This window comes from Staurois parvus, unplaced genomic scaffold (assembly GCF_062004578.1).
Source record: "Staurois parvus isolate SC_StPar_1 unplaced genomic scaffold, SC_StPar_1.0 ptg000336l, whole genome shotgun sequence".
In the NCBI taxonomy this organism is placed as follows: domain Eukaryota; kingdom Metazoa; phylum Chordata; class Amphibia; order Anura; family Ranidae; genus Staurois; species Staurois parvus.
In genome coordinates this window covers 3,621,176-3,639,627 of record NW_028318132.1, presented here as the reverse complement: position 1 = coordinate 3,639,627, position 18,452 = coordinate 3,621,176, and the positions used below count along the sequence as shown (strand labels likewise).

At 38.7% G+C, this 18,452-nt stretch overlaps 1 protein-coding gene across 2 annotated transcripts in view; it reads right to left on the bottom strand.

Annotated features, from left to right (window-relative positions):
- The window catches only part of GRK3 (G protein-coupled receptor kinase 3), a 415,831-nt gene that overhangs the window by 70,970 nt on the left and 326,409 nt on the right, over positions 1-18,452 (bottom strand). For both annotated transcript variants that reach the window (XM_089684118.1, XM_089684117.1), the window contains exon 10: positions 566-644. In XM_089684118.1, the coding sequence (XP_089540244.1) occupies positions 566-644 (79 nt within the window). The remainder of the gene's footprint in view (positions 1-565; positions 645-18,452) is intronic.

Here is an 18,452-nt window from a genome sequence, read left to right as displayed (position 1 = left end):
GACAGTGCTCATAAGACTTGCGGTCTAATTTTGAAAAAAAACAAAAACCCACAGTATTTTCCTAACACATTTTTTACATATTTACGTTTTTTGTTTCACAATTTGCAATTAACATCTAAATTATGAGCATCTTCAGAAAATCTTATTTTAATACATTTTATGTGTGTTGTAATTAATTGACAATAAAAGATTGTTTAATTATGTCACACATGCTATAACACAGTTGAAAATGTTTAAACCTGATACTGGCTTTTTGATTTGACCTAAAAGGTTATTAAATGCAGCCTAAACTTCCTGCATACAAGCTGATTTTCTTCATAATGGTCAAAATATAAGATTGAAGCATGTGCTGATAGGATTTGACGTTGTAATTGGGATCTATCACTCAGGGGTGTGTGCTGCTGTATAATTTGGATGGGTGCAGAAGCGAGCATGGTATAGAAATGTGCAGTATAAGGATAATTAATGATCACCCTAGCCTGCAAAATATGTATTTTTCAATTAAAGACACTGGATAGTATACAAACTGACAGCTCATCATGAAAATAGAATGACAGTGTCTTACCATTCATCAGATCCAAGATGAAGCAGAGCTTGTCAGGCGTATGGAAGGCATAAGTCATGCACACTATGAACGGACAGTCCTAAAAAATAAAGAAAATAAAAAAAGTTAATTTAAAAAAATACACACTAAAAAACATTAACATAATATGTATAATTGTTGAATACATTGTTACAAGGTACTGATATATATGCACATGCAGTATTTTAAGCACCTACATAGATACAGCATACAACCACAACACTTAAACTATAGAAAAAAAATTCAAATGTTTGATGGTAGTTGCATATTAGGAAGCAATCCAAAAAAAAAAAAAACACTCCGTCTCCTAATCTCTTATTTGAGGCATATCTCTAATGGTATGTCTTTGCCCACTGTTTTCTTTGATACCTATAACAAATTTATAAAATTCAAGTTCTTTAATAGGCATGTCTCTTCTATAGGCATGTGAGAAAAATGGTATACCATCTTTCCTGTGATGCTCAAAGGATATCTGCAGCAGATATACTCCATTTATCTTCTCAAGTGGGTAGCACAAAAATCACAAGGATATAATCAAGCCAGCTATTTGCACAGCAGCTATAAAAGCAGACAGTAAAGGTATCCACTGACTTAATCATGGTTTCTATTGGAGAACTTAGATTCAGGAAAACACCTGCTCCCAATATATTCCTGCAGAAAAAAAAAGTCTACTTGCTGGGATACTATTTTCCAACAGAGTACTGACTCTTACACAAATTGAAAAAGTGATGTCTACAAATTACATAAACATACAGATTGGGAACCTTAAAACAAATTGAAAGGCAAAATATCAACAGTGGCCAGAAAGGTACCTCTAACATAGCTAGCACAGTTATGCTAAATTCCTGAAATTGCCTTTTATTTACAAGTGTTTACACATGGACACTGACTCAGTGACTACTATGAGGTCACATGACTACTATGGTTCTGTAATGGTCCTTTGGTTTGATCAGCTGGTGGAGATTTCACCAAGGAGTCAACATTTATACAAAGTGAGTGAGGGAGGAAGGGATATGCTCTGCTTGTCAGGACTACTACATGTTATCAGAGCACAGAGAAAATTAATGTAGGAATAAGTAGCTAATGAGCCCTGAGCCCATGATGCTTACTAATAAAGTGGCTCAGGTTCTGGGTACAAACACTGGATCAGCCATTTCAATAGTGGCTGAATAAAGTTATCGGACTGTGCCCAGAACATGTATTAATCATGAAACTAGCAGTTTAACCAGGTACTTTCTCCACAAGCGTAAAGGGTAACTCCACTTTAATGGGAAAAAAAAATTAGCAAACAATGAAAAAAAAAAAAAAAAAAAAGAATAATATATCATATACAATTGCAACTCAAGTCATATTGTAACTGAATGTTAATAAAAATGACCATTCCTTTTCAATCTGCAGCGCTGTAATTTTCTGTAAAATGCAAAGCAATATGGCATCCTGGGGGAGTTCTGTACACAGATGGTGTACAGAACTACCCTGAAAATGTAATTTTCCGCTTGTGTGATTGGCTCACTGATTTTCCTCAGAAGTCTGCACTAAGATACAAGTCAGATTTTTGGCATTCACTGCAACAAAAATTTCATTTTTGGTGAGATGCTCCCAAAGGGAAATCATGTCTAATGGGATGCAGACCCTGCAAAGTTCTTTATTAGAGCCCTGCAGGTTCAGCAGCTGATTGACAATTATAAAACCACTCCCATACAGATTCATCAGCACATGGTCTCAAACAGCTATTCCTTCAGAATAAAAAAAGGTTGGAATCTGCAAAAAAGTTTGTTAAAAATCCTTGCAATGTACATACAGATCACCCAGAGGGAAATGTTTTTTACTCTTTAAGCTAAGCAAATATACATATTGTCAAAATTAATTTTATTAAAAATAGTTAAGGTTTTTTTTTTCAATAATGTTCTACTGAACTTCAAAAGACAAAACAAAAATATGCAGAGCGGAGAATAGGAATATCGCATCACTGGACTAAAAAAACTCCCCTGGATATCATTTCTCTGTAAAACAGCCAGAGGTCATCAACAGTCACATTACACTTGGTATTGCTATATCCCTGTCATCCATAGCAATCCAACGTAGCCAATGACAGGATTTGGACATGATCGATGCACTAACATAAAAGTGCTAGAAGACTTGTCACTATACGAGACTGCAAATCTGGGCGAAGGTAAAACAAAAATCCGATATTGCATATGTAAAGAAGAAATAAAAAGCAAGAATGTTTAAGGATTTTTATTTTTCATTTTCTACAGGAGAGAATCTTTAAATATTGTTGGAACAAACCCCAAAACACAAGTTACTGTCATTCAATAAAAACTAAACTATATAAACTAAACCAAGTATTTCACTGGCCTGTTTCCCCTAATTTGTTGCCCACTCCTACTCCACTCTCATTTTATTACTGTATTCCAACTACCTTTCGTTTACATTTTTTGACCCTTTTATTTTCCAACAGTTATCACCAAGAAGTGCTTTTTTTCCACAAAAAAGGAAAAAAAAAAAAACCATATTAGAGCCTTCAATTTTATGTACTGTATAGTCTCTGGTTAAAAAGTTATACAGAAGATACAAATTTTAAACTCTTCAAAAAAAAAAAAAAACTAAAAGAAAAACATAAAACTTTAAACAGATAACATTACACCAACATGCATATTTTAAACAACAGCCAGCAGCCCAAAGCACTGACATTTTTTTGGAGGCCCTACCCAATTTTTTAATCATCTAATTCTGTCCACTGTGCTGTTTTTTTTAATGCTATTTAGCAATACAGAGTAAGCCCCAGTTCACACGATAGCTCGCAGGTGAATCGCACTTGAACCACACAGCATTCCTGTGCAATCTCACTGTGTTTGCGATCCGCTGAGGGTGTCAATACAAAGTTAACGACATCCCAAACGGATTGCAATCGCAGTGTGTTTGCCTGCATTGGGACACATGGTACAAAACGACGGTGATGCAGTTGCGGTGCGGCTCCAAAGAAGGTGTCTGCATTTCTTCGGTGCAATGCGGTGCTATTTGGGCCCATTCAAAATGAATGGGCTCATATTGCACTGCAAAGAATCGCATGTGCATTGCACAGGAATGCTGTGCACTTCCTGCGGGATTCACATGTGGGCTATAATGTGAACTGGGGCTGATTTTGAATGGGCTCACATTGCACCGCATTGCACCAAAGAAGTGCAGGCACCTTTTTTGGAGACACACAGCACGTTTTTTTTAACAGGTGATCGGGTGCAGGCAAACCACACTGCAATTGTGATGTGTTTGGGGTGTTAACTTTGTATTGACACCCACAGCGGATAGCAAACACAGTGCAATTGTAATGTGGGAAACGGCCACATATGTGTGACTTCATGCACAGATGTCAATGCAAGTCGCATCTGAAATCGTTGAAAATAGTGCAGGAACTACTTTCAAAATCAGTGCGAATTTGACAGAGTTGGAGCTGCACTGATTTGAACAATTCATTGCTGGCAATAGGGTGTGACTTGTCATGCAATTTGGAACAATTAAATCACATGACAATACACACTAGGGTGAACCAGGGCTAAAGAGGCACACTAACGGTAAAAGATTTTTCACTTGAGCAAGAAAGTGGACATCTAGACTAGCCCCTTTCTTTGAACTACAGGGTTTTCCACACTCTGAATCCCCACTTCTGTCCATGTCTAATAATAATAATTAGTAAAATCCACTCTGAGATATTTACAGTGATCAGAGCTTCATAACAATTTCAAAATCGTGCAGCTACACCTGATTTCCGTAGGTTTCAGATTTGGAAAGGACAAGCATTTCCGTGCATCGGAGCGACCTCAAAGCTGCTTTGTCACCATCTTTTGGAAAACCCTTTGCTGTACATTTACCTGATCAACACAAGCATTGAATGTAAATAGGTGTATTTACACACACACTTTGCATTGCACCTTCTGTACAGCTCAGAAAAATATCACCACACAAGAAAGGTAAGCAACAGATTGTTTTGGCATTGGCCAGTCTACAGAAAAGAAATACAACACAATTAATTGCTAAATAGTAGTACATCAGACACTCCAGCAATGGCTGCCATGCAAGACCACATAAAAGCCTGATCCTGAATGGGTCATGTTAATGCTTTCTTTTCTGTGCCATGCTCTGATATGCAGTATGAATTTTTTATCACGAGCTGCATGCGTCACTGTGTGGAGAAGGTGCCTGGATCTGTCATCAGAACCACAGCTGCTCCCTCCCCCCTACACAACACTTCACCATGCTAAATAAATTTCTTTCACGCTCTAATCAGGAAAAAACAATAGTGCATCTTAATGAAAATTTGCTCATTTAAAGTGACTTTTTACATCTGGATGTGCTACAGTAATGATTGTAAGTTTAAGCAAAGAGCAATATTTCAGGAACCCTACCATTACGCAAGTCACAGTAAAAAAAAAAAAAAGTATAAATATATAGACACACATATATATATATATATATATATATATATATATATATATATATGTATATATATACATATACACACACACACATACAATATATTGCCAAAAGTATTTGGACGCCTACCTTTACACGCACATGATCTTTAATGGCATACTAGTCTTAGTCTGCAGGGTTCAATATTGAGTTGGTCCACCTTTTGCAGCTATAACAGCTTCAACTCTTCTGGGAAGGCTGTCCAAAAGGTTTAGGAGTGTGTCTATGGGAGTGTTTGACCATTCTTCCAGAAATGCATTTGTGAGGACAGACACGGTTGACAGACAAGAAAGTCATCCCCAAACTGTTCCCACAAAGTTGGGAGCATGAAATTGTCCAAAATGTCTTGGTATGCCAACGCCTTAAGAGTTCCCTTTACTGGAACCAAGGCACCAAGCCCAACCCCTGAAAAACAACCCCACACCATAATCCTCCTTCACTGCATTCGATACTTTGCATTGCACTTGGTGATGTAAGGCTTGGATGCAGCTGCTAAGCCATGGAACCCATTCCATGAATCTCTCTATGCACTGTTGTGCTAATCTGAAGGCCACACGAAGTGAGGAGGTCTTTAGCTACTGACTCTGGAGACAGTTGGCGACTTCTGCGCTCTGTGCGCTTCAGCATGGGCTGACCCTGCTCTGTCATTTTACGTGGCCTACCACTTCGTGGCTGAGGTGCTGTTGTTCCCAGTTGCTTCCACTTTGTCATAATACCACTAACAGTTGACCGTGGAATATTTAGTAGCGAGGAAATTTCACAAATGGACTTATTGCACGCCTGAATGCACTGAGCTCCTGAGAGCGACCCATTCTTTCACAAATGTTTGTAGAAGCAGTCTGCATGCCTAGGTGCTTGATTTTATACACCTGTGCCCATGGAGGTGATTGAAACACCTGAATCCAATGATTTGGAGGGGTGTCCCAATATTTTTGGCAATATAGTGTATACACATTATGATTGTAATGCTATTCTCAATTAACCCATTACCTGTATACAACATACTACAGTGTGCCTACCAATCAAATGCACACATCGTGAATTGGTAAGGCGACAGAAACATTTGCAAATCACCTCTTGCCTTCATTGAAAGAAAAAAAAAAAACGCTCCTCAGCTTGCAGCCTAGAATTTAGATCTTGTGGGCTATAATTACCAATCAGACACTAGTGTTGATTTACTAAAGGCAAATAGGTTGTGCACTGCAAGTGCAGTTGCTCTAGATCTGAGGGGAACATGCAAGGAAAATTAAAAAACAAAACAAAAAAAAAACTGTATTTTTGCTTGCAAATGATTGGATGACAGAAATTAGCAGAGCTTCCCCCTCAGACCTAGAGCAGCTGCACTTGCAGTGCACACTATATTTGCCTTTTAGTAAATCAACCTCACTGTGTTGTCCATTTTTTTTAGTGCATGTCCAGCGGAGTGAGATAAGATCAGCAGGTCACATAGGAAAATGAACATTTACATGTAATAAATACAGTAGATACAGTTGTCACCGTATAAGTAGCAACTAAATGCATTTTATTTCTATAACATATTGACAAAATTCCTTACATTAAAGTTGAACAAACATTTTTCTTTAGTTCTGAATGAGTGTTGGAGGGTTAGAAGCTCTGCTATATTTTTTTCTGTGTGTGTATGTGTGTGAGAGGGGGAGTTTGTCCATCGCTTCTTGCCGTGACAGTGATGAAAATCTTCAAATTTAACAGGCCACCTTATTAGTAAAGTAAAAAGGGTTAGGAACCTTTTTGAGTCTGGTTTACCATAATACAGGACATAATACAAAACTGATAGAGGTTGCAAGCCTTCTCCAGTCTAAAAAAAAATATATACTTTCACTTTCAAAGTTAAAGCAATAAAAAGAAAAGTGATGTAAAAACCATTCCAGGTGCTCTCCTAGGGAAAGCTGAGCATCCCAACTCCCACGTGAATGAGCTCCAACACATTACTGCAATGCCTTCTTAGATGAGTTTGAATCCTCACCCTTAGTAGGATCCCACAGTGAGGCTTAGTGACATCAGTGGCAGGAAGCAGCAAAAAGCAAGAAGGAAATTTTGTAGGAAGCCCTAAATAACACTGATGAATGAAGAAATATCTCTTTAGATCTGTTTGTGTATCATGACTGCAAGAGGGTGAAGCAAACAGACCAGAGTGGTTGGTATTGCTGCAAGTACCTTAATGAAATGGGCTGCAAAAGGGTACCACCTGAAGAAACCGATTACTGCCTGTGCATCAACAAGAAAAGAAGGAAGCCATTATATGGATTGGATGCAAATTATGGATTTAAAGAGGAAGTTCACCCAAAGGGGGAACTTTTCAGGTTTTTTCCCTCCTTCCTCTAACTTATACTTATTCAGGGGGCGAACGGGTACCTAGTTTTGACAGGTACCTGCTCCCTTTTCTACTTGAATTGCTTAGGCGATCCAAGTGGAAGCTGCCCCCACCCCCTTTGCACGCAACATTCTGGGAAAGATCACAGGTCGCAGAATGTTGCATAATCATTCACAAAACGCAGCATGGCTCGCACTTGTGCAATAGGAAGCCTGCTGAAAAGCAGCAGGAGTCAAAGCCAGACTTAGTAGACCAGTGAAGAAGTAGCCTCTGTGAGGATAGCGAATGATCCTTGGACAGGTAAGTATTTAACAAAAGTTAGCAGCTACAGGATTTGTAGCTGCTGACATTTCATTTGGGGGAGAGTGAAGTTCTTCTTTAAGCAGCAACGATCTGACGGACTGTGGGACACTGTCACTACTATTGTTGCAAAATCAATCAGATATTCTGTAACATTATATAGCAATAAAAAAAATGTTCCACATTGTTTAAGCCCAAATCATATGATCAGTCAGAAAAAGAAATGGCTTTAAGATAACAAGACTGGCTACATATGAATAAATTATTGTAATCAGCTGGCTAAAGAATATACCTTTAAGTACAGCTCTGTGCTGACTGTTGTAGGTAAACAAGTTAAAATGGACAATTTAACCACTTGAGCTCCTGAGGATTTACCCCCCTTAATGACCAGGCCTCTTTTTGCTACTCGGCGCTGCACTAATTCAACTGATAATTGCGCGGTCATGCAATGCTGCACCTAAACAAAATTTACATCCTTTTTTTCACACAAATAGAGCTTTCTTTCGGTGGTATTTGATCACCTGTGCGCTTTTTATTTTTCACGCTATGAACAAAAAAAGACCAAATAATTTGAAGAAAAACAATATTTTTTACTTTCAGCTATAAAAAATATATACTAAACTCAAAGATAGTTATAAATTTAGGCCAAAATGTATTATAAATTTAGGCCAAAATGTATTCTGCTACATGTTTTTGGTAACAAAAATCCCAATAAGTGTATATTAATTGCTTTGTGTGAAAGGTATAGCATCTACAAACTATGGTATAGATACTGCAATTTACGAAATTTTTTTGCTGTACAGCGCTGCACTAGTTTAACAGACAATTGCGCAGTCAGGCAATACGCTACATAAATGAAATTTATGTCCTTTCTTTAACACAAATAGAGCATTCTTTTGACGAAATTTTTTTTTTTTTTTTTTAAAAACATTTTCTCATTTTGGTCATAAAAAAGGCCAAAATGTATTCTGCTACATGTTTTTGGTTAAAAAATCCCAATAAGTGTATACTGATTGTTTTTTGTGAAAGTTATAGCATCTACAAACTATGGTATAGATAATGGAATTTACACAGCTTTTACTTTCTGACTGCCCATCACATTTCTTGAGGTGCTAAAATAGCAGAATAGTACAAACACCCTCAAATGACCCCTTTTCGGAAATTAGACACCCTAAGCTATCTGCTGAGAGGCATATTGAGTCCATGGAAGATTTATTTTTTTTCCACAAGTTTCTGGAAAATGACAAAAACTTTTTTTTTTTTTTTTTTTTTTTTACACGAAGTTGTCATTTAAATTATTTATTTCTATCACAAGCCATGGGTATATGTGGAATTACACCCCAAAATACATTCTGCTACTTCTACTGAGTATGGGGATACCACATGTGTGAGACTTTTTGGGAGTCTATCTACATTCAGGAGCCTGAAATCCAATGACCACTTTGAAAGCCTGAAGGTGTGCAACTTCCTCATTACACTCCCTCACTACCTATCACAGTTTCGAAGGCCCTGACATGCCAGGATAGCCCCAAGGGAATTACTGCCCTTGATCTGACATTCACGGCAATACCTCACATGCATGGTGCAACCGCTGTTTACATAACGGCACAGGGTCAAGGCTTGTGCAGAAAGGTGTGCGCGCATGGGAGGGGCAATTTTTTTTTTTTTTCATTATTTAGTTATTTTGATTTTTTTTATTATTTTTACATTGTACCTTTCATTTTTTTTTTTATCACTTTTAATGCTATAACAGGGAATGCAAATAACCCCTATAACTTCAATGGGCATTGTCATATATTCTTTTTTGAGAAATCTGGGGTCTATCAGACTCTAGATATCTCCTCTGCCCTTACATTATCTAATCAAACCAAAATCGGTGTGATCAGATGCTTTCCAAATTTACAAATGGCGCTGTCTATATCCTGCGAAACTGAAGTGATCAAATGCTTGTAGCTTCCGAATTCTTAGACTATAGAGATGATTGGCACCATTCTGGTCTCCAATCAGCTCTATGGTCAGCTGGCAGAAACACCAGCTGCATTCTCAGGTTCCCCTGATGGCACGGAACTGCCCGAGAAGGCCGTGTAAGGCAGCGGGGGAGGGGGGACATCATCTCCCACTGCTTGTAAAAGTAATCTTGCACCTAATTAGCCACTAGGATTGCTTTTACATGAAAGCCGATCACGGCTGAAAAAAACTACACCAGGATGATGCCTACAGCTGCAGGCATCATCCTGGTATAACCATTCAAATCCAGTGATGTACCAGTGCATCGCTGGTCTTTGTTGGTTATATATGCTATGTTCTTTTTTTTTTTTGTATGCAGCCAGTGGACTGAATGAAAAAATGAGAAGAAATCTCTGCCAGAAAAAGTGTGTGGTATGCCCACCATTAGAATATACCACCCTGCATCCACCCACTTCTAATGGTGGGCACACATTAGGTCACACTTTGCCACAAGTGCCAGTTCCAAGATTGAATAAATGTCTAAATAGTGGCATGCTTGAATAAAAATTGTCCACGTATAAGTGGTACACCATATGGAGAAATGATGACACCAAGTCCCAAACTATCTTGCCACTGCTCCCCATGTAGTCTGGGCATCCGGGGGGGCTCCACGTGACTATCTTTTCCCTCGTAAATCCGAAATTTATAAATATAGCCTGTTGCCCTCTCACAGGTCTTCTACATCTTGACCCCATATCTGGCACGCTTGCAGGGGAGAAATTGTTTAAATGCAAGGCGGCCAGAAAAATTAATAAGGGACTCCTCAACGCAGATGTTTTGCAGGTAAGTATAGACATCTGCAAATTTTAGGTTAAGGTGATTTGCGAGGGGCTGAATTTTGTGGAGCCGGTCAAATTCAGGGTTACCCCGAGGATGACAGAGTGTATTGTCGCTGAAATGCATAAAACACATTATACTCTTATATCTATGCCTGGCAATGGCAGCAGAGAACACGGCATATGATGAATCGGGTCTGCGGACCAATACAACCGCAATTCATTTCTTTTAGTAATGCCCATGTTGAGGGTTAGGCCCAAAAAAAATGTAAATTTGAAAACCGTAATGAGTTTCCATGCGAATGGTCTGGCAAGGTTTGAATTTGGGGTGGCGGCGATAAATTGTTGTGCATATAAACTGCTTTGATCCACAATCAACGCATACAGATATTCCGTGAAAAACAGCTCCAAAAATCAAGGAGGTATGTGAAAGACCAAGATGTACTAGACCGCTGGTACTCGACAGTTCACCAAAAGGTAGAGCGGCACTAGTACTGGCACTCTGCTGCATATGAGAGTCATCAAAATTTAATAGTGCTAACAGAGATCAGGCCTGATTCTGCGAACACTGCAGTTTTGTGTGCAATGTATCAAGTGACAGTGACCTACTGACACTGCACTTGCTGGGGGAGAAGGGGGGGGTAAGCGTAGGGGCTAAACGCAGGTGTTGGCAGGTGCCGGGGCTGATCCCGCTAACATTGCGTTTTTGGGGACGCTATACTAATGTGAACGCTGGTATAGTGTTGACCTGATTAAAGATATTGACCCCTTCAGACACTATACTAGCAATGAAGGTTTATTGTACATGAGCGTGCTCCTGGAAATCAAGGGGTTAAATGTGATGACTGGTGTACTGACGGGCAATCTGACGCTATCTGGGAGGGGTGTGAAAACCACGGGAGCGCGAATCACGCATATATATATATATATATATATATATATATATATATATATATATGTGATTTTGCGTACCCATGCCGCCCTGTAGCAGTATTTCTGCTATAGGGTGGTCAGGAAGCGGTTACAAAAGAGGTTTGTGTTACGGCGCTGCGTTACTTTAACTGACAATTGTGCGGTCATGCAACACTGCACCCAAATTAAATTTACATCCTTTTTTTCCCACAAATTGAGCTTTCTTTCGGTGGTATTTGATTGCCTGTGCGTTTTTAATTTTTTGCGCTATAAAAAAAAAAGGCCGACAATTTTGAGGAAAAAAAAAACACAATATTTTGGACTTTTTGCTATAAAACATGTCCAGAAAAAAAATAAAAAAATCAAATTTTGTCACAAATTGCAGCAAAATGCATTCTGCGACATGTCTCTGCTAAAAAAAAATCCCAATACGTGTAAATTAATTGGTTTACATGAAAGTTATAGTGTTTCCAATGGTGGGAAAGATACTGGGATTTGTAATTTTTTTTATAATATTGGCGGCGATCAGCGACTTATGGTGGCAATCAGTGACTTATGGCAGGACTGCGGCGGACATTTTGACACTGGGGGGGAACTGACTTGGGGTCACTGAAATCCCCAGTGACACCAATACAGTGATCAGTGAAAAAAAACCCACTGACACTGTACTAATGGCACTGGGGAGGAAGGGGTTAACATTTTTAGTGTTAACTGTCTGAGGGGAGTGTTTTACTAGGGGGCGGGGGTGTGTGCAGGCTGATCGAGAGAGAGAAACTCTTCTCTCCCTCTTCAGCTTGTCACAAGCTGACAGGCAACTGACAGATAGCAGGGCTGTGTATAAACAATACAGCCCTGCTCTCTGTCAGCGATCACCGCTAATCGCGGGGAAATGGCCAGTAATGACCATCCGTGACCCGGCGGCGGAGAGCCGCTGCTGACACCCGCGGGACAGGTAGGGCGGGCGCGCGCCCCCTACCTGTTTTGCAAAATCACGTTTTAAAACATGGTTTTGCGCAGCCGTGCCGCCCTGCAAACGTACAAATGCAGTGGCTGGGGCTTAAGAAGTTAATAACCCATCTACATGACTGCAAGATATTGTGTCTTAAAAGGCTGGATGTTTTTTTTCCATCTCTGTACAAGCTAACCATAACTGTGAAAAGAAGCAAAAACCCACTGTGATACTCTCATCATTACAGCTTGAGAAATTGCCAATTAAGAGCCATTTCTGTAGGACGGTTGATAAATGAGACAATGTAATATCACAGAAATTGATCAGACCTTTTGTTGTAGATAATTATCTGTGTGTACATGCCACCCGCTGACTGCAGTTATTATCCAATGGGTCATGCACAAAATTAAAGCACATGTAATTTGCAACACCTCTGCCTTTACAATGCAGAACAATCCTTTGTTACAGAAAGATATAAGTGATATAAGTGGCAGCTGACACTTTAAACATAAAACTTTTATTGGGATTAAAATAGCTGCTTCTGGGCATGCACATGATGGGTATAAATAAATAATTCACACTTGCCATCGGCAGCCGTTGGTCTTCATACATCTGCTTTACACGGCAATTCATTTTTATATTGCAAATATGATACCAATCAAGAGTATGTCATTACAATCCATAAACAAGTGGTAATCTAATAGGCAACTCCAGTTACAGTTAACAATTTCATAATGATTTAGATATGAATTTGAAATAAACTTTATTCTTAGTTTCTGAGATGGGAAAAAAGAAACAGAAGCATCAGTAAAATAGTAATAATAGTGATAAGTAAACCTGTGAATTTCTCATTCTAGGAAAATAACAGGTCTGCTTGAAGCATAACTAAACCCAAGCACAAAAATGGGACAATTAGTAGATTACTAGCCCTTAAGATGTGGTGGTTGCATTAGGCTACATGTAAGCCTACCCTACCCTAACTGCAGCAAATCGCAAAATGCAGCAAAAACATAGTTTAAACATTACAAAGTATAACAGAATATGCGAAAAGGAAATAAAGGGCGCAAAAATTGAAAAAGAACGAAAGATTGCAAAAGATAGTAGGACCAACACCCAAAATTCTTCAAATATATTAATAGTAAAAAGGTCAGGTCTGAGCATGTAGGCCCTTTACAAAATAATCTAGAGTGGATGACTGGGGACAAAGAGAAGGCAAATTTGTTAAATACCTTCTTCAGCTCTGTGTATACAAAGTAGTATGGGGGAGCTCTTGTCCATAATGGGCATGGTATTGACACAGCTCCAGATGATCCACATTGGCTCACAATTGATATGATCCAAAATATTTAGACAGAATAAAGGTGAATAAAGCACCTGGACAGGATGGTATACACCCACGGGTCCTTAAAAAATTGAGCTCTGTCATTATAAAGCCATTGTTTCTCATCTTTAGGGACTCTTTAACCGTTTCAATACCGTGCAATTTTACACCTTCCTGCCCAGGCCATTTTTCAGGTTTCAGCGCTCTCACACTTTGAATGACAATTGCGCGGTCATACAACACTGTACCCAAACTAAAATTTTATCATTTTCTTCACACAACTAGAGCTTTCTTTTGGTGGTATTTAATCACCGCTGGGGTTTTTATTTTTTGCTAAATTAACAAAAAAAGACCAACAAAAAAAGACCAAATTTTGAAAAAAAAAACACATTTTTCTTTGTTTCTGTTATAAAAGTTTACAAATAAATAATTGTTCTTCATAAATTTAGGCCGAGATGTATTCTACTACATGTCTTTGGTGAAAATAACCCAAATTAGGATGTATTTTTTAGTTTGTAGGAAAGTTATAGAGTTCACAAACTATGGTATAGATCTGAATATTGATCAATCCTGAAGTACTGACAGCCAATCTAATTTCTTGAGGTCCAAGAATGTCAGAACAGTACAGATATCCCCCAAATGACCCCTTTTTGCAGAGTAGACAGTCCGACGTACTTCATAAGAGGCATGGCGAGTTTTTTGAAGTTGTACTTTTTTGTCATAATTTTTCGGAAAATTAAAAAATTAAAAAAATTATTTTCACAATTTTTTTTTTTACATACTGTCACCAGTGCAGTACAGCGTCATGATATAACTGGCATGGCGGTGAACAAGGACACTGACTGGTGACAGTATGAAAAAAATATATATATTTATTTATTTTTTTATTATATTTAATTTTTTATTACATTTTTTTTAAGATTTTTTTTTCATATTTTACTATAACCAAAGTAGTACAATGTTACCATAGTAACATTGTACTACTTTGGGGAAGTGATCAGTATTTTTTTTTTTTTTTTAAACAATTTGCTTATAGCAAAGAATTACTTTGCTATAAGCAAGCATTTACCTGAATGAAATCGATTCATTCAGCTTTTTTTTTTTTGTGCTTAGCTGTAATTTGGTCACAGCTAATCACATGACATGTGCATGTGATTAGCTGTGACCATTCACAGCTAGGCACTAGTATACAATGGATGGCATCATGAATGAAGCCATCCATTGTATACAACTGTCATGTGACCTGCTGTGATTGGTCACAGCAGGTCACATGGTACCAGCAACGGGAGCCGGTACTCGGATCTGTCATCGGCCGTGTCCGAGGTGCACGGCCGGTGACAGATCGCACTGCTGCGCCGCTCTGCATTAGCGCAAACGGCGCATGTGCGGGAGCACGCCAAATGGCATGTACCCGGAAAGGAGAGACACTTCTAAAGCCGCCAAACGGCCATTGGCCGGGCAGCTAATGGTTAATGACTGGCATAGTACCACTGGATTGGCGTAAGGCCAATATAGTACCAATATTAAAAAAGGGGTCAAAATCTTTACCAAGTAATTATAGACCTGTAAGTTTAACTTCTATAGTTGGGAAGATACTGGAGAGTTTAATAAAAGACCACAAAGATGAGTTCTTGCTGGAAAAAAATATTTTAAGCAACAGACAGCATGGATTCATGAAAGACAGAAGTTGTCAAACAAATCTGGTTTCTTTTTATGAAGAGTTGAGCAAAATCTTGGACAGAGGGGTGGCGGTGGATGTGGTATACTTGGATTTTGCAAAAGTGTTTGACACCGTTCCCCACACATTGCTAATGTGTAAGGTAAAGTCTACGGGCTTGGAAAAATCTGTATGTAAACACATAGAAAACTGGCTAAAAGATCGTATTCAAAGATTAGTGGTTAATGATCCATACTCTGAATGGTCTAGGGTTGTCAGTGGTGTACCCCAAGGTTCAGTGTTGGGACCCTTACTTTTTAATATATTTATAAACAATATAGGGTCTGAAATTAAAAATACCATTTGCATTTTTTGCAGATGGCACCAAGCTGTGCAGTGGAATAACGTCCTTACAGGATGTCTTCAACTTACAAGCTGACCTCAATACACTGTTTAATTGGGAAATTATGTGGCAAATGAGGTTTAATGTTGATAAATGTAAGGTTGAGCACTTGGGGGATAAGAATATGCATGCATCATACATACTGGGGCAGTACAACTGGGGGAATCAATGGTGGAGAAGGATCTGGGGGTTCTGGTAGATCACAAGCTTAATAATGGCATGCAATGCCAAGCTGCGGTTTCTAAAGCGAGGAAAATCCTCTCTTGTATTAAAAGAGGTATAGACTCCAGAGAGAGAGATATCATATTACCCCTGTACAAATCATTAGTAATACCTCATCTGGAATATGCAGTTCAGTTTTGGGCACCAATTCAGAAAAAGAACATTGTTGAACTGGAGAAAGTACAGAGAAGGGCAACCAAACTAATAAGAGGTATGGAGGAGCTCAGCTATGAGGAAAGATTAGAGGAATTGAATTTATTCTGTCTTGAGAAGAGGAGATTAAGGGGGATATGATCAACATGTATAAATACATCAGTGGTTCATATAGTGAACTCAGTGTAGAGTTATTCACCCTGAGGTCATCAAGAGCACAAGGGAGCACTCTTTCGTCTGTAGGAAAAGAAATGTAATCTCCAAACACAGAAAGGTTTCCTCACAGTGAGAGCTATGAAAACGTGGAATAGACTCCCTCATGAGTTGGTTATGGCCAGCTCAGTGGATTGCTTTAAAAAAGACCTGGATTCTTTCTTAGATACACAGAATATAACTGGATATTAACATTTATAGGTAAAGTTGATCCAGGGAATATCCGATTGCCTCTCGGTGGATCAGGAAGGAATTGTTTTCCCTGCAGGAGCAAATTGGATCATGCTTTGCTGTTTTTTTTTTCTCCTCTGGATCAACTGAGTATAGGATTATAACTTTTTTTTTTTTTTTAATGGTTGAACTGGATGGACTTTTGTCTTTTTTCAGCCAGACTAACTATGTAACTGTGAAAGCAAGGTACAGTGTTTATACACATTTTTGCTGCATTTTGGCTGGTGGTCAAAACGTTTCTATCCTGAACGCGATTCTTCTGAGTTCAGGAGAGGGAGGTTTAACCTCTCCTAAATGTGGCAGGTCCTAAACTCTGCTAAAAGCTTTGGCAAAAAAAAATAAAAAGCCAAAAGCACCTTAACTCGAGTTTAGGAGCTGACAGTGTACATGCAGCCTTAGTTTTCATTATTCCAGTTAAGAATCTTTTTAGTAAGTACAGAAAATACCTGTTGATCTTGACAGAAATGTTTTCTTCTCACTTCCTTTAGATTAGACACACTTAAATAGCCATCAAACTCCTACCTTCCCCACCCTACACGCTTTATGCTTACCTGCTGCAGCAACATAAAGACCACCAGGCTACACCACAGGTTGTTCAGGTCAAAGCTTTCACAAGGGCCAAGGACCCAATCCACACAGAGCATCATCACTCAACAGCCCGGGTACCCAGCACTGCCTCGTAAATGGAAGGGGAGAGAGACACCTGCTGTGCCAGGCAAATGGGTAAGTGAAAAAAAAAGGTGTGTGTGTGTATGTGTGTATATATATATATATGTATGTGTGTGTGTATATATATATATATATATATATATATATATATATATATATATATACATACATACAGTGGGGATCGAAAGTTTGGGCACCCCAGCTAAAAATTTTTATTAATGTGCATAAAGAAGCCAAGGAAAGATGGAAAAATCTCCAAAAGGCATCAAATTACAGATTAGACATTCTTATAATATGTCAACAAAAGTTAGATTTTATTTCCATCATTTACACTTTCAAAATAACAGAAAACAAAAAAATGGCGTCTGCAAAAGTTTGGGCACCCTGCAGAATTTATAGCATGCACTGCCTCCTTTGGCAAGTATCACAGCTTGTAAACGCTTTTTGTAGCCAGCCAAGAGTCTTTCAATTCTTGTTTGAGGTATCTTTGCCCATTCTTCCTTACAAACGTCTTCCAGTTCTTTGAGATTTCTGGGCTGTCTGTCACGCACTGCTCTTTAAAGGTCTATGCATAGATTTTCAATTATGTTGAGTTTAGGAGATTGTGAAGTCCATGGCAAAACCTTCAGTTTACGCCATTGATGTAATCCCCCGTGGATTTCAAGGTGTGTTTAGGATCATTATCCATTTGTAGAAGCCATCCTCTCTTTAACTTCAGCTTTTTCACAGATGGCATCAAGTTACCATCCAAAATTTGCTGAAATTTTATTGAATCCATTTTTCCTTCTACTCGTGAGATGTTCCCTGTGCCACTGGCTGCAACACAACCCCAAAGCATGATTGATCCAACCCCATGCTTAACAGTTGGACAGAGGTTCTTTTCATTAAATTCTGTGCCCCTTCTCCAAATGTACCTTTGCTCATTCCGGCCAAAAAGTTCAATTTTAACCTCATCGGTCCACAGAACTTGTTTCCAAAATGCATCAGGCTTGTCTATATGTTCATTTGCAAAGTTCAAACGATGATTTTTGTGGTGAGGACGTAGAAGAGGTTTTCTTCTGATGACTCTTCCATGAAGACCATATTTGTACAAGTATCTCTTTATAGTGGAATAGTGTACCACAACTCCATTGTCTGCCTGATCTTTCTGGAGGGATCGTGCAGTCAAACGAGGGTTTTGAATTGTTTTTCTCACAATCTTGCGAGCTGTTCTGTCTGATATTTTTCTTGGTCTTCCAGATGTTGCTTTAACTT